The sequence below is a fragment of the Onychostruthus taczanowskii genome, unplaced genomic scaffold (assembly GCF_017590055.1).
Source record: "Onychostruthus taczanowskii isolate IOZ18803 unplaced genomic scaffold, ASM1759005v1 scaffold58, whole genome shotgun sequence".
In the NCBI taxonomy this organism is placed as follows: Eukaryota; Metazoa; Chordata; class Aves; order Passeriformes; family Passeridae; genus Onychostruthus; species Onychostruthus taczanowskii.
The window spans coordinates 5,502,973-5,521,063 of NW_024503457.1; the positions used below are offsets into that span (position 1 = coordinate 5,502,973).

The following is an 18,091-nucleotide window of genomic DNA, read 5'->3' on the forward strand; positions in this document are numbered from 1 at the left end:
GAGACCCTGGCAAAAAGCCAGACACCTGTGCCTTCGATTTTGACCCATGGAGCAAATTGCCAACTTTGTGTGAAGAGTTACAAGTCACGAGAGTTTAAATAAAATAATAGTTAAGTTTGTGACACGGTGAAAAGGTAGGATTTTGGGGTTTTTAGAATAGGGGTTCAGGAGGCAAGATGGAGGCATTTGGACATGCCTTGTTCTTCTTCTTAGCCACCATCTTCTGTGTGATGCTGGCACTTTTAGATTGGTTCAGAGTAGAGACAGACTGTCTAACATAGGTGATAGGTATTGGAAAATTATTGTAAATAAAGTGCACATAGTTCTTAGTATAAAATGTTCACACCATCTCAAGGGCAGTCAGTGTGCCATGAACTGACCTGCTAAGCAGACCTCAGTGGATCAGGAAAAGGATGTATTAGATAAAAGAAAATAAACAACCTTGAAAACCAGAGCCAAAGAATTCCGGCTCCTTATTCGATCACCAGGCTGGGAAAAAGAGACTTTGTAACACCTCGGGGTCATCTCGACCACAGAGATTCTGAGAAAGTGGCAGCTGAACAGATAGCAAATTGGTCTTCTGCCAGTGAGACCACTGACTGTATCCAAGAACGCATCAGTTCACACAGCTGCAGGTTTTTTTCAGGAACAATCTAAAAGTAATCTAATATAGGGGTTCCATTAGAATGTTTCAGTCAGCAAACATGATGAGGTAGCTATACCTTAATGTGTGCTTTAATTTAGATGAAAACAATTGTTATGAGCAAGCTTCTTGTTGACTGAGACTAACAGGAATGAGGAGGAGAGACAAGGACAGAAGAGAATGGAATAGGAGGGAAAAATGGTGGGGGAGGGAGGGAAAGGAGGAGCAAATGAAAAGAAAATGGGAAGGAGAGGGGAAGGAAGGAATTAGTGTAATACTGTCTCACTTGCTCACTTATAGAGTTGTACTTGGAAATTCAGAGCTCATGTTCTGCTTCTGAAACACTACCTATATATACGGGGTTCTCAGTGGCACTCTATATGGACCAGGATGCTTTCCAGCTTGGATAATATTATATTAATCATATTATGTTAATCTTGGAATCTGGGATTTCACCTTGAGTGTCTGAAATGTAATACCATACTTGAAAGATGATCATATCTGAATGTTGGTTTCTGAGGATATTTCTCGCACTTTTAATCTCTCTTTGATTACTTCTGTCGCTCTGATAGTATTTGTTAGCCCTTTTGTACCTTTTCTGTTTTTCTTATATTCTTTTCAAATAGATGACTAGTACACCTTGCAATATTCAAGTTTATACAATGTTTATTATAACAACATTGGGGATGTTAGTTAGTGCCCAGACATATATATATAATTTTAGCAATGGTTCACTAACAAGTCCAACCCTCTTCAAGTCAGGATTTATAAAATAAAGATATTGCAAGTTCAGCTCACTTGTGAGCAATACTTTCATTTCTGAGTTTTGGGATAGAAGAATTCTTCACAGTGCAATGAGTAAGTAGGGATAGATATAGTTAGAGCCAGTAAAAACCTGTCCAGTGTGAATTTAATGACCTCAGAGATGGTGTAGTCATATAAAATTCCACCATTCTTCTGGAAAGGCTGAAACTAATCAAACAATACCTGTACCTCCCTAGGGAAAGGTCAAAGTAAAAAGAAGAATGAGTTAACAAGATGATTCAGCAGGCTGGAATTGTGTTACTTTTAACTTGACATTTAGACTGAATTAACATCCTGAACTTACTCGGCAAGCAATGGAGACCAAAGCAAATCCATTTAATTATATATTGAGAAAATCCAAAATGTTCCAGGCTGACATGGCTAAGCACCTACTGAGCCTTGACCATCCTGGAGCACAGAAGCATAAGCAAGGCAGAAGAGCATTTACACTGCGGAATAGTGAAAGAAAACATACAAAAAGGAAATTCTCCCAGGAGCAGCATGCAATTAACAAAAGGCCAAGGCCAGATTACCAACCACAGTTACAAATTTTTTTCAGAAAGATTACAGATTGATGCAGAAAGGCCAGGTTAGAGCAATGTGAAAGTCAATTCTTTCAACTTGACATTTCAACTGAACTGAACATTTATCCTGAAGTTGCTCAGGGAGTGAGAGAGAGAAAAGTATCAGGTAAGGCCTTTAAGGACTTCTATTGAGCTTGCAAGCCATAACAATGGAGAAAGTACAAAAATTATCCAAGGTGAATTTGTTAAATGAACATTCCCAGAGATAGGTGTTTTTAAATGCCCAGCTGAGGGCATCAGAGCAGAGCAGAGTGCTACTGGTATTTAACCAGGGATAGCTGCAACCAGGAACTAGTGGCTATATTCATTCTATTCTCTGTGCAAGGCAGTAGCTTGTATACAGCGTTTTACAGACATATAACCAAATTTTTAAGTAAGTTTAATGGGAATAAAAAAATGTGTATACTTCAGTGTACTCCAGGTAAGGGAAGTTCTATTCTTTATGGGAGTGTTTGCATGATTTTTGTTTATCTGATTGTTTTTAATTTAGTCTCAGATTATTTATTAATTTCTTCCTTTTTAATTTCTATGCAGGTCAGTTGTATTCAACTTTGTTTTTGTTTAATCTTTAATAGGCCAGATATAAGTAGCAAGATTTCAGATAAATGGAAATCTATCTTGCCATGTTTGGGGCAGTTTCAAGTGAAGTGTTATATTACCAGATAAAATTGATATTGCAGCCTTCTGAAACTGCAGTGTTGTGCCTCTTCTGCCATGAAAGTGGTCAGAAACAAAACAAATATTGCTGTGATTCCCTTAGAAAACACCTCACATATTTTTTATTACCTTGGAAGCTGTTTAGTTGACAGGTCTCCTATTTAAATTCAGGTTACCACTCCCAAGTACAGAAGAAGGTCTGGAATATACCCTAAAGCACCCTAGCACCTACTCATCCGAGATTAATTCAGCTGTTCAGCAGATGTCAGTTGTACTACTAAAAGTCAAATAATCATCCATTCATTGTAAGCCCAGGTGACTCCACCTCAACCCAGAGACCATTGTTTGCTTTTTTAAGATGCATATGGTGTAGGCATTTTAAAAGAAGAACGATGGGGGAAAAAAAGATGCTTAATTACACAGGGAAGTGAAGCCTCAGGACCCTAAACACTATAAATTAAGAGTGAATGTTCACTCTCCTTAGTCTTGTACCTTGAAATAACAAGGAAAGAATAAACTAAGACCACAAATGGGATAGTGGTTAACTTACAATGAAAACTCTATGAAATAGAAAAGTTGGAGAGTGAAGAGATAAAAAATAACTTGAGAAGTAGAGTGAAACATCATATGCATATTTCTTTGAAGGAAACATTGGCTAATTAAGATCTTTATTAAGAATTGCACCAATTCTCTGTTGTGGCCACGGCAGTGGCCTTGGTCTGCAGACAGACCTTCAGAAGTGTTTCTCTGGGGAACAATGACACATTGCTGCTACACATTGGACAATTAATTTTCCTCCAAGTCTTCACTCAGGGAGTTTGCCTGAGGTCACACGTTAGTCTCTGAAGTGGAGTTAAACTACAGAAGAGTAAGTAAGTGTAGCTAAGTTCTTGCATGTTGACATGTAAATACAAAACTCTGCATGTTTTACAGTGCTAAACACCCTTCTGTACATTTAACCTTTCCAGTTTTATAAGTGGTGAGGAAAAAGGAAAAAAAAAAAAAAAAAAAAAAAAGAAAAACTAAAAAAAAAAAAAAAAAAAACAAAAAAAAAAAAACCTCATGCTTTTTCTTATCAGGAAAAGGCTTTACTGTATCATATCCTGAACTGATTTGTTATGAGTGCTTGGTATTGATATATATCATTTGCTGTAAACTCATGAAACCACAGGCTATTTTTTTGTGGACATAATGCATCCAGAGATTAATGGATCAGGTCTTAAATTTCTATTAGCTTGTTATTAAAGATTATGACAGACTTATTTTCTCCCTAGTTTATCTAAAGTATGAAAAGTGGCAAACAAATGAATTCCTATTTTCTGACCAGCCATTAAATTGATTTACAATGAATTTGCACAGTGCCTGATTTACACTAAAGTTTTATCACTGCTTCTCTGCAAAACACAGACAATTAACTAATGATTTATGCTTCTGCAAGCACAGGGGAAAGAAGATCATAATCTTTTCTCATGTCTGCTTCCCTTCCAGCATGATCAGACCTCAAAGATCAGTCTGATGACATGCTATAACATTCAGTCGACACTCTTTAATCAGAAATGCTGAGAACAGCCGTGAGTGAGTATACCTGTCACCCATGAGCTAGAAGTGTCTGTGCAAGCACAGCTATTGATGTCCTTAAAGATTTTGAAAGGTATTTTATGTAGGATTGATTCACCATACCTTTACTCTCCCAAAAGCTGAGATGGTGAACTTATAAGCCTTGCAGCTATACACGAAGAAAATATGTGAGCTTTCTCCTTTATTTCTCAGGATTTTTCTCCACTGTTACAGAAAACACTGAACTTCATTCCCTTGAGACAGAATCCTTTAATAAAAACTGGTATAAATGTAGTGCACAAAACTGAAATATTTTTTGCAGCTGAAAGCAGAAAACTCAAAAAATCAATACTATACTTACAGTGTTTTCATGATAGCTACCTAATAATCACTTTGACTCCTGGGAAAACTCTAATAGTTACAAAAGAATACAAGACTAATTAACCACTTTAAAAATTAAGCATGCTAGTAAATCTTCTTCCTAGCTAATGAAAGCAACTTTTTATTCAAACAGGTTTCCCAATAAAATAAAATGAAAAAAATATCAGCTAACAGGAATAATCAACACTGTCTTCACTGAAATATTCTTGAACAAAAATGTAAGGATATAACTGAAACATGAAATACTGGCATCTGAAAATTGCTGTTTATAAAAGTATGAATGTCAGAAGTTAGTGTCAGAATGCTACAGATTTTGCTTCAAAAGTTATGCTATGTTTGTACTTTATGTTATGACCTGGCATTAAATAACAATGACATAATGGCATAATAATTTAACTACTGTAGCATTTTTTTGAAAATAATTGAAAACACGTACCATTAAACATATAATTATCGATACACCACACACTTTTTTAAAGGTGAAACTATTTCTTTGTTTTGTTATAATATAATTTACTTCTTTTAATGCTACTCAGGTACCAGCAGCTGAAAAAAAATTTGCTGGTTTTGAGAATAATCTCCTTGATGTGATTTTCTTTCTTTACTGAGTACAGAGGGAACATGGAATAAAAAATAGGCTAGATAGAATTGTAAAATGCCTTGAATTCTCACAGATAATATCTGAAAATTTCTTCTCAGTACAATAGGAATAGTAGTATAAGCTTTGCGAAGCCTTGGAAAATCAGTGTATATTCACAGCATCTTCAAACCAACAAAGGAAGAAATGTATGGAGAAGGAAGGAAGGAAGGAAGGAAGGAAGGAAGGAAGGAAGAGATCTAGCTACGTAAAGAATGGTGTGAGGGTAAAGGAGAAAAGAAGCAGTGGGACTCATGGGCTCTGAAGATGAGGGTGCTTACAGAAATTATAAAAAAAAAATTAAACAGAAAATGTTGATATACAAGGATTTCTTATGTATATAATACCATCTACAGATTGCAATCTGAGTCTAAATAAATTACATATTCAACGGAATTTAATAACTTATTAAGAAACATTGAGACACGGCTTTTTTTCCCCCCAAGTATTCCATGACTATTTTATTCCAGATATCAGTTCACCTACAGAATTCTAATAACTTTGATCACCTTTAGAAGCCAAGAAGACTTGAAAATAATCAGAACCTCAAAGAACTGATCACTGATCACAGATACATACTATATGCAGTCTAATGTCTTTCAGTGCTCCTCTACTTTGAAACAACAAAAAGTAGACAGCTTTTCTACTGGAGATATGATCTAGAAATTCTGAAAAAACTACAGTGTTACACAGGAATGCAAATTGCTCTCTTAAAGTCCATTCTTATGGCAAATACCATAGAATCAAACAATAAAAAAACAGTGTCTGTTATGACAAAATATTCCTCTTATCACAGAATCCAAAAAGTGGTCTGTTGCCAGCTTTGAGCTCTGGCTGTAGAGTGGCTTGCACATGAAGAATTTGGCAAAGGTCAAACAACTTCCCAATAAGCAGCTGTTGAAAATTTACTGCTAGGTGCTTGCTGAATGCTTACAGAAAATTTGGAAATATTTATTTTTTTTTTTTTTTTGTGATAGCAGTTGATAATCTAGCCAATGCCTTTCATTATATTTTGTAAGTTTATTACAATTCTCTCAACCTGTGACTTCTATTTTATTAAGTTCCCTTTTCTTCATGACGATGTGACAGAAGACATCTATTAATTAATTAATTTGCAAACTAAATCTCTTTTTCTTTTGAATGAGATGTCATTGCTATATATTTATGGCAAGGTTTAAAAATTAAAGGCAAAACTATTTATCATTTTCCTTCTATGCCATCAGAAACTAGGAGGGGAAGGGTATATGAAGATCCAAAGAAAAGAAATAAAATGTATGTGCATATGGTAAAGAATAATAAGATATGGCTTTCTAATGAGTAAATCTGTCTGTTTAGGCTTAGATTCAGCAAGGGTCAAACATACCTGAAATCAAGTCAAATCCCAAACGTACTTAATCACATTTGAAAGGGATGATCTACAGGAACCATACAACCAGGTCTACATCATCTTCACTTGAATTACGTTTCTTAGGACTTATTTTTTTAATTAAACAACAAGAAAAATGTTGAACATTGCTTCTATAATTACAAATCTGATTTTATTTAGGGTTCTAAGAAGTTAAGATTTAATGGTGCCTAATTGCTTTATCAGTTTTCTCAACATAAATTGTAACTTCAGTGCCATCAAGTATGAACTTTCAGAAAATCAAGTTTTTCTACAGATAGTATTATGAAGCACATGAAGGAATGATGGGACAATAATTACATTCCCATCCTATTCTTTGCATTATGTGAAGATTTTTTACAGTTTAAATCACTAAGCATTCTGCCCTAATGTGCTCTCTTCCTCCAAATGATCATTTCCAAAAGAGATGGAAAACTGGAAACATTCACAGGCATGGTCCTTCTACTTTGTTGTCCTTTCCTGACTACTTTAATGAATTGTGTTACAATAAATGCTTTTACAGATGTTGTTTAACTGTTCCAAATAGTACAGATATAAATCAAGAATAAGGATTCAGAAATTATAAAAATTTACCTCTCTTCATTCCTTTTTCTCTTAGATTTTCTGTGTGGGCACAGAGGATTTCAAAACCACCACTGCTGTTTATACCCAAATCTTTAAAAAATAACTTAGAGTCAAAATTTCACCATACAGATTTGAAAAATTAGATTCCTTTATAACCAGGTATATTCCTTTATAACTTCACTCTGGGTCATTACTTTTGACATAAGAGATGGAAGCACTTTTCCTCTGCTAAATTTGGTACTTTGAAATCTGGAAGAAGAGTAAGAAAGATGAATAGACAGCTTTCTACTGTGTAACTGTGACTTTCCCACTTCCCCAACAAGATGACAAGACTCATAAAAGTCAGGAGATGGGACAATAAAAGGTTATCTGGGTCTCCTATGATATCTGGAAGTCAGAAATAGTGTGTCACTTTTCAAAAGAAACAAAAAAAAATTGCTGTAAGGGGAAATAGTTGGGTAATTCCACTATCTGTACTCAAATTTTGGTCACTAGTTAAAACTAGATGTTTTGGAGGAATTAAGCAAGAACAGGTGCATGATAGGAGGGAGGACCAGACATACTGGTAAGGCCAACTTCTGCATCATTTAGTCTTTAAATTTTCCCTAAATATTTTTTCTGTTTTCTTTCTTTTTTGTTTTTCAAAGACAAACTCGTAGTCTGGAATAATGGCAGGAAAAAAAAAACAAAAGGAAAGCCATCACACAATAGGACAATCAGGTCACATTGTAAGCCCATCTGCTCCAGAACTCCATAAAACATTGGCCCTTTGCCCACTTCAACACAAAGTCTCTTGCAGAGTAAGAATTTTCTCTTACTCTATTTAAGTCTTTGTGCTCTGCTTACAGTCTTTTTTTTTTTTGTTTTCCATGTCCTAGCTACTTTTCACAAAAAGTTCCAAGCTTTGTTCAAGCATGGCTTTCAATGAAAGAAGACTGACAATGAGATGAGTCTTTAATAAAACTAAACTGAAAACTTTTCTTGAAACATCCTTCTGGGACTCTTCTTGTCCTTGGGCAGGATTTTTGCATGTAAGTAGGAGATAATGCGGGCTGAAGAGATCTCTTTTTGAAAGTTTTCCTAATTTTCATTAGGCTGGTTCACATGAGTTCTCTGGGCCCCTCAGTGGAGGATTTTAATCACATTGTGTCTTTTGTGCTACAGTGATCACAATGCTAATCTCTGTAATTCTACATTTGGGAGCCCACTTTTCAAAGTGTAAACAACTGACAGTGACTTCAGAAAGAACATTTTTCCAGAGGGAATGAAAGAGTAGAGTCACAGAGAAGCATCACAAGCCAAAAACCGAAAAAAAAAATCCCATGATTGTACAAGGAAAAATAAACCATCCTCAATTTCCTTCCTTTGTGCTGTAGAATGTGCATGAATAAAATACATGTGAATAAATTTTGCGAGGGAGAAATTTTTGCCCCTTTGATCAGACGCAACCATCCAGATAAAGCCAGCCTGAAAAAAAAATCCATAACTTTAAAGAAAAATGTAATTCCTAAGGATTTTCAAGTGTGATAAATGGCAAGAAATAGTGGTGGAGTGGTGTTTTAATGCTGTTAAATGGCATTTGCTATTAACATAACTTATTCAATGATGTTATTGACTTCTAATTCCTTGAAAAGATGATCTTTCATAAAATCTGTATTAATGAGAATACAGGAGAATTAAGATTGCTGAAGACCTCATGCTCCTTCCTTGAGGATTTCTGCATTTTTTTCAATTTCATTTTGGCTTACTGATTTGCTCTCTACCATCAGAACTTCCAAATTAGATGAAACAGAAATGCAGAACGTGCCTGAGAGCAGTCTGCACTGTGAGAGCAGGCAGCTGCTTACCTGTTTGACCGCGTACAGGAGGCGCCCGTAGCAGTACACCATGACCATCACGGGGACAGCCAAGCAGAAGATGAAGAGACAGACGATGTAGGACGTGGACTCAGCCGACTCTGAGGACCAGCGTACTGAACAGCTTGTGCCTGCGCCTTCTAGTCCATAACTGCTCCAACCAAGCAGAGGTGGCACGGTCCAGACCAAGGAATAAATCCAAGAACCACCGACTGCTAGCAGAGCCTTGCGGAAATCATCGCTGCGCTTGTGGCACAGGGTGAGCGTGCTGTAGCGCTCATAGGACAGCACAGCCAGGGAGATCAGGGACACAACACCTGCAATGAACCAAGCAATAGAAATGCTTACTTCCACTGTTTTGCATGTATCCATTTCAAATCCCGAGAAAGCAGATGATTTTTTTGGTTATTATATATTTGAAGCAACAGTGAAAACTATTTCCATTATTCTCTATGTAATATACTCACTGCTCCTGGTTGCTCTGTCTGTCCTGTCAAATTCTGTTTAACTCAGATTTATTTTACACTGGAAGATTTGTATACTTGATAGATATTCATCTTTTAGTCAGGTTTTCAGCTTTATCTGTTTTAGTATTACTCAGGGGAAATCCATTTTCTATCTGAGCTAATAAAATGGTGAAAGATTCCCTTGATAAGAACCATTCAATTTTTAAAATCCATGAGCATTTTCAAATAGCGTATTGACTTCTACAGGGAAAAAAAAAAAGAAAAAAAAAAGAAAAAAGAACCTTCAGTTCTGACTATTCATATATGGAAAAACAGACAACCACATCATGACTGGCATATGGCAAGTTGCAACTTTATTTACATATATATTATACAATCAGATTTAGAAGTGATTTAGATTAATATTAAGCCCTAGGTGTCATAAACCCTTTATATCTTGCTGAGGAAGGCTTTAAAATTCTGGTTGTATGATATTTCCATTCTTTTTTGCAAGGTTTGGGACCCAACCCCCCCTTCAAAACTGTATGGTTTTCCATGGTAGGCTCTTAGTCATGACACAGTGGGAAGGGTTTTGTTATTTCCCATGGTTTTGTTCTCCTTGCAGCTTCTTTGAAATTCTTGGTGACAAAACACTGGATGCCATTTCCAGGATTTATGACAGAAGGAACTTGTTTGAAGAGCTTTAAAACAATATTTTAAAACCATATTTTTCAATATCCTTTCCAGTCCCCTTCCTTTTTCTCCTGTAAGAAGAAAAACCTGAATAGATCAATGTCAGTCCAGCTCTTTCCGAGTTTTTTCTTGATCTTTGCTATTAGCAACAGCCAACTATACAGCAGCACTGAGATATATAGCCTGCCAAAATCCTCTGCTTTTCAGTGGTACCTATTCCCAGCAAATGGGTTAAAAGAAAAGGTGTTCTTCAGGGGAATCCATAGCTGTAATCCATTTCTCCCATTTAACTGTCAGCTTCTCCTATAGCTCCTTCCCAGGCAAGGAATAGAGGTGAGTCAGAGACTTCTCTTGGGAATAGCACTACTCTATCCTTTACGTAGGGGAAAAACCCACACACAGACCCACACAGGGCACAGTGGGATATTTTTCCCAGGCACAGCATTTTACTCCACTTTTTCTTACAATTCAGTGACTCATTTCTGAGTTAACTGGATGCAGGCACAGCTATTTCTGGCATCCTGACAACAATTTGCAGTTACTTAGTGTAGAGCTGGATACGGCAAAAGACACATAGGAAATGCAATCACTGCTTGCTGCAACAGGATGCCTTATTTCTCAGAGGGAAAGAGAGCAAAAGGGTGTGAGGAGAAGACAACTTTTGAAGAAGAAAATGTCTTTCTTGTTACAAGAGTCTACTAAATTATTTTCCGCACATTACTGGAAAGTCAGTCCTAAAGAGTAGATACATTTACAGCTGTAATAGCTCCACTAAATTCAAGTGACTTATAAACTTGCTTTAAGGCTAGGCTGCTTTAGAGACAGGGAGACTTTCTCATCATCCCTCACCTAATCTGATTTCCTACAAAACACTGCTCTTGAAAGCCCTTGGACTCTACTGCTCTCTTCATGCTCCCAGCCCACACTTAATTATCTTCACTTTCTTAGCATTGCTGCTTGCCATCTGCTTGACTAAAAAGCTCCTCTCTATCAAAACCATTTAGCTCATGTAGGCACCTAAGGCAAAAATCCAGATTTTGTATTTGAAACTTAGGCCTCCATCAGGTGTTACAGATCTATTTCTGTTCTTTAGACTAGACAATCTAGACAATTAGACAATGGACTAACAGCAAACTGTCTCAGGAACAGGAAATCTCTCCCTTCCCAGCAGGGAGCTCTACAGCAAGGATCTATTGTTCTTGCTGTATCTTTGATGGCAATTGAGACTGCATTTTCCCTACTTTGATGAGATAGCAAGTGAGCTGTACTTTTGTTGAGCATATCCTACATTCCTGCATGTGTGAGGCTGCCTAGAAAACCTAGACAGGATGTTCAGATTCCCCTAGCTCTGGGCCCTGCTTCCTGGATTTCTGCTTTCACTGCTGGGCTCTCAGGTTCAGCCTGGCTGCCAGCTCTGCCTGCTCATCTCTGTGGCCGTGCTACTGCCCAACAACTTCTTCTGGTGTTTATTGTCATGATTTATGGTATCATTTACACTTCCTCTTATCTTCACCTATTGCCAAAGGAAGATGCTTAGCTTTTCTCACACTGGTATTTATGATGGATGGCTCTATGGCACAGCTCTGAAGACAACTGACCATGAATGCAGGATTACTTGTTTTCAGACACAGAACAGTTCTGTCTTATACCAGCAGAGAATTAATGTTCAGATATTAAATTAGGATCATAGTAATGTCAGTCAAGAATAAATCAAATATTAGCAATCAGACAAACACACAAAAGTTGACTTTAAATTACAGAAAATCATTTTCTTCTTTATATAGAAAAAAATTCATGGCATTTAATTGCACATCTTGGCAGGAGTCAATTCATCTTCACTCACCTTACTATTGAGTCCCACTGACATGACACAAACTACACTTTTCTCTGGAGGACAAACATTGTAATTTATGGAATCCCAGACCACAAAAGTTCAGGAAAAAAATCCATTATTTTTGAGTTTGGCACAGTAAGACTTCAAGGTCTGAATTTTTTAACAGCACTACAGTTAATACCACTACCCACTGAATTCTATTACTTTCAAGACAAGGGAAAATGAGGACTGCACTGAAGAGGTAGTTCATAAGAGATAAAAGAATTCAACATTCTTTATGTGGTTTAAACTTAGTAAGTCCAGGTAATTTTTCAGAAAAATTAGAATTACTTTGAAAGAACTGGTGCTTTGAAAGATAAAAATATAAAATAAAAATCCAAAATCAAAATAAAAAATTAACAAGTACAGGTAGCTTTTTCCAACAGTGAGATACATTTGTTTGAATTGGGTGTGAGTAATTAAAACACCAATTACCCAGGTGAGGAAGAAACAGGAACAACAGAGGCCACTGCAACCCTCTCTGAGTTTACTCTGTGCAGCTCCAATCCTCCATCCAACCTTGCTGATGGAGAGCATTTCACCTTAACACAGAAGCCAAGACTGATCAAAACAAAACCACATCAAGAGTAACCTTGTTGCAATGTTGGGACAGAGCAGTTCCAACGTCCCTGATTGCTAAGAATATCCTCAGCTTTTTAATGATCAAAAAACCCAACCAAACAGGTTTTTTTTTTCAAATCTCACTCTTTTATTAGTTCATTAACTGAATTCTAGAAATACACCACTACAATACATCCTTTCACCACTACAATACATCCTTTCATCAATTATAACAGATACTCATGTGTTGGTCTGAAACAACATTATTTCATAAAAAAGGCAAAACCAGGTTTTGTGTTCAGTACTTAATTTAACAATATCTGGAAATAAAATATGAGGATCAGGTGTACATGACCTGTCAGCTTGCAGTGAATGAGCTTCCAGCAGAAAACTGATGACTGCCTTGTCCTCTACATGCTTTTCTTTAGCACCCAGTGTCATCCTCTCCATAATTTTTCCAGGTACTGATTTTAGACTAACAGGTTTGTAGTTTCCTCAGCCCCTCTTCACACCCTTCTTGTAATCTGTTTTGGCTAAAGTGGAATAAAGCCTCCCAGTTTTCATTATGCTTCCTAGCTTTGCATACAGAGTTTTCTTAATGCCAGGTGCATTTAACTGTTGTGACCTTTGTTAGAAATCCTGCAGCTATCTGGTATTCTATTTGATGCACTATCTGTTGCAGTCGGAGGAACCAGTGAAAGTCTCAGCTTAAAAACACAAAACAATTAAATACTTTAGGATTGTCTCTGTAGAAAAGACTTGAGTGCAAGTATCTCAATAGCCTTATTAACCAAAAAACAAATTTTAAAAAATTAATGTAAGCTATAAAAAGGAGAAAATAATTATAATTCTTTATGCCAATGTTTAATTTATTGAGTAGTAACATTTATGACTGTGCAGACTGTGTATATTAATTTCAAATGAATAATTTTTTCTAGAACTGCAACAGAATTAGGTCCACAAATTGCAAATCCAAATGGAATTTGCTTCCAACAAATATTTAGAGCCTCAAGCTGGTACCTAGACAAATAACTCCACAGGAGTCAATCACACTGAGAAATGTAATTTGCTCCCCCAACATTTCATGGACATACAGGAACAAAAATGAGATTCTCACTGAAGAGTACTGAAAAATGTCAAAAATTCCTGTATGCAGATTTGCATTACAGGAATAGATAATTATTCAAAAGTTAACCATGGAAATAAGTGACTTTGAGACTAGCTAGGTATGGAGCATAAACCTTGCTACATGGCAATTAGGTGCAGTGACTAGAGTGTAAGAAATTAAATTTCAAATCATAAACCAGGACAGACATCTATTTATAAGGCTATTATCTGAGACATTATCTATTATTTACTTTTATTTAAGGATCTGTACATTTCTCCCTGGCAGCACAGCAGTGAGTATGTTGTGAAAGGCACAGCAAATCATTACATTTTGTTCCCATGGGTTCTAGTTAATAGCGTTACATTTTCTTACTCATTTTTGATGGTTTATGCAGCTCACTGATGTAGTAATTGGAAAGGGGATGCAGCTCACCTGTGGTCTGGAGGCTACGAAAAACTGAAAATCCCAGGAATTCAGCCTACGCTGGATCAACGTTTTGACTATTAACTTAGACATATTTGCCCTCTTAAATGGCCTGTAGATCATTAGAGTCATGGTTAGAGTCCTGGGGCTTCCTGCAGCAGTCCTTGTTGTATGTTGAAAGGGATATCCTGCACTATGTTCCAGTTCAGGACCAGGGGCAATGAAAAGAAAACACTGGTAACCTTAGGCAGCCTGAGAATGGAGGGATACAATAGCACCTTCTTTAACAAGAAATTAATGGAGAAAAACTAAATCCAAATGTTTGCAAAAACCCAAGGTAGATTTTCCACACCCAGACTCCATGAAGGTTGATTTTACCCACTCACAGGCATTGTCTCATAGCTTTCATTCACTTGCACTCTCATACCCACAGGGTCTATGCTTAAGAGGTCTTGTGTAGAATTTCTTTTGTGCATCAGAGAGAACAAGAGACTCCAGCTATCAGAAATCCTCCACTGCTTACAAATCCTGCCCGTACAAGTCTTCTATGTCTGAGGCAAGACTGCTGCTCCCTGCTGGCATTTCCTTGAGGTCATGCTCCTCTCAGTGGGTGCAGGACCCTCCACCCATGAGTAATAATACTGTTATTATCAGCACACCATCCTTCAGGCTTGGCTGAGTCAATACCTTTCACTACTGGAAACAGAATTCTCTGTTACATGCACAAGCTGTTTTCACTCTTCTGCTGTAATGTCTTCAGGCCTTTACAACACCTTTCCCTCCCTGCATCCTCTGTACCTACCTCAGTAACTATTGTGGTTTAATGAAGTCTGGTTTTCAATTGGGGGGGAAAGTCAACAGGTTATGGGGGTGGTTCCCTGTGGGGATCTGGCAGAGCCGATCAGCTGGCTAGTTTTGAAAATTGACACCTGGTTAAATCACTTAAAAGAGTTGAACACACCTCTGTGGAAAAGCACATTTAAGAGCAACCAAGGCCTGGGAAAAAGTTCTCTGGCTTCCAGCCTTTGAGCAGGTAACTGGGTGCTGGCCTGCAGGGCCTGGCTGGGCTCTGCTGTGGCGCTGGCTGGGCCAGCCCCACATGGCCAGGTCAGTGCGTGGCTCAGCTGAGATTTCTGCTGCTGCCATGCCGGGCCATGTCACTGGGACTATCCCAACACCACGAGCAACCATGTGGCCAGGACCAGCACCAGGAGTGGCCCTGTGGCCGGCACTGGGAGCAGCCATGAGGCCAGGACTGCTCAGCCAAAATCAGCACGGCTGGAGCAGCGCTGTGCGGCCATGGCTATCTTGGCATGGCTCACAAATGAACTTTGTTTACTCTGGGACCAGCGCTGGGAGTGGTCCCATGGCCAGCACTGGGGGTGGCCCCAAGGCCAGGAGCAGCCAGGATCAGGAATGGTCACCATCGGCCTGGTCCAGTCACATGGCTGGGACTGCATGGCCAAAATTGGCCTGAGGACAAAAGGACAAAAGCAGCAGTAGCAGGGGTTTTTTTTCTTTTTCCCAGCACCCCACATGAAGGGAAGATGTGGGGCTGGCAGCCAGCATGGCTTGCACAGTGCCAGCAGGGACCACAGGATCAGCAGTGAAAAACACAGCGATACCTTGACTGCAGAGCCTGGACAAGATCAACTTTTCAGTGCTGCAGAAGTCTATAAAAACTGTTTAAATTGATAAAGCTTGGGAACAAATGAACCTGCAAACACCAATTCTCTCCCAAATCAGGAAAAGGAAAGGGTGAAGACACGTAGAGGAAACAATATGGGACACTGAGGTCAGTGAAGAAGGAGTCAAATGCTAGATGGGAGGGGATTGAGGAGATGCCTTAGTCTTGGGCTGAAATTCTTTTACGAATTGTGAAGATATAATTGATGTATAAGAAGACTTTGTTTTTCCCAGTAATTCATGGAATGCATTGGGGGGATGTTCTAACTACAGCTGTAGTAGAGCAGAAGAACCAGTGCTGAAATAATGTTGCAGTAGCTGTGACTTCAGTGAGAAGCTTGAACAGAGAGAGATGAAGAGATGAGAAACAGTGCCCCAAGAATAGAAGAAGAAATCCTGTGTTCCCAGAGATAAAAGAACTTTTGTTTTTATGCTAGAACAGCTTATCCTTAAAATAGCACCCCAATAAGTTGGCATGGCTCATGAAAGCAGCTGTGGGAAATCTGCAAGGCATGGGAGGGACTTTAACACTGGAAAGAGATTTTCCTTTCCCGGGCATCTGACTCGCTGTTACAGCAGGAAATCAGTAAATAATTCTAGTGGATCCACTGGAATTTGGCCATCACTAAACCCACCACACTAATTGATGCATTGTCCAGAAAACTCAGACTGGTGAACCAAAAACCACTACAGTAATGCCACAGCAAGTCCACACATGCCCCAGTGCCACTGCAGCCCACATCCAGCCCAAACTCAGCTCCTGATACAAAGACAGGGCAAAATGCAGCTGAGAGCCTGGTACAAGGCATGGAACCAGGGTGTACCTGGCTGTTCTGCTGCTGAGCCCCACTGCAGGATAGTACAAGCTGAGCACCCTTGGGGGTGCATCTGACCATCTGCCAGCCATGTACAAAATGCAGAGGGGAAAGCAAGGGGATACTAAGTTCCCACATGGCATCTACAGAATCCTCTAATTTCTCCAGAGGAGCCTGCCAGTGGCAGAGGTTAACTAACAGCAACTCTCACCATTGCTGCTTAAATGTGTTGCCAAATGAAGAGAAAATGATGATGCTTCATACATTCACAAGACTCCATTTAAATATGTGTGTGTATGTCATACCCACTCCTGGGGGGCAGTTTTCACATAATATCCTGGTGTGGTGATTAACACCAGCAAGAAATTAATCTCTAAATAAGCCACTCCTCTTCCCCCCACCCTTCTTGCAAGAGAGAGACAAAGGCAGGGACTATAGGTTAAGATAATAATTTATTGAAAGCAGACAGCAATGGAATAAGAAAAGTACAGTAATAGCAGCAATGTTAATAATAAAAGTATACAAAAAGAGAAGGCGCTTTACACACAAGGAGCTGTTTGTTACCTTAGCTTAGTTCTGTGTGGTCACCAGGACAAAGTCAGGGTGGTGGCTGCTCCCATGTCCAGCACCACATGGTTTCTCCAGATGAAGAAAAGCTGTTGGGCACTTCCTGCAGTCAGCACTCCTGTTCCCAAGCCTGAGACAATGAAAACCATCATGGACAAATGCCCCAAAAGCTGGATAATCTGTGCTGTGATGCCTGATTTTTTTCCATATCACTGTGCTCCACTGGTTCAATTCCATGCAGCATGGCCACTTTGAACTGTCCCACCCTGCTCCACCTGCTCCACTCTGCTCCTTTTGGCTCAGCTTGGCTGGGACCAGGCTACCCTCCACTCCTCTGTTTCCCACAGATGCTTCCTGCACTGGTGCTGCTTTTCAGCCAAATGTCTTGGAGCCAAGGCTGCCACTTTTTCAGAACCATGTCTTGGAGGAACTGGGAAGGGGACAGGCAGTGGTGACAGAGAACAGGGTCCAAACAGCTGATCCCAGCAATCCCCTCAGTGAAGAGTGAGACAAAATGACACACTTCCAGAGGTGCACTCACCTTTTCTTTCCCTCAAAACCATGCCTGCAATGATGATGTGAGTGTTATGGAATAGCAGCCTGGCCACATCCAAACAGTGCTGAACTGAGCCCCCTCTCCACAGCCAGGACACCTGGGAAGGACATCATGCAGCTGGAAATGCAAGAGGAATGTGAACCAGCAGCTGGCAGGCTGGGACCCACCAAAAGTTGCACCTTTCCTTTTGAAGTCAGGCCACCGTGCAGTGGTGAACAGTGAACTCCAAGAGGCAGCAAGCAAGGAAGAGCACCATGCTGGAAGGACATTGGTAG

The 18,091-nt window shown here is 38.9% G+C and overlaps 1 protein-coding gene across 1 annotated transcript in view; it reads right to left on the reverse strand.

Moving 5' to 3' along the window:
- LOC121343185 (pinopsin-like) overlaps positions 1-18,091 on the reverse strand; it is a 64,862-nt gene that overhangs the window by 29,817 nt on the left and 16,954 nt on the right. The window contains exon 2 of the mRNA XM_041418142.1: positions 9,080-9,405. Coding sequence (XP_041274076.1) covers positions 9,080-9,405 — 326 coding nt within the window. The remainder of the gene's footprint in view (positions 1-9,079; positions 9,406-18,091) is intronic.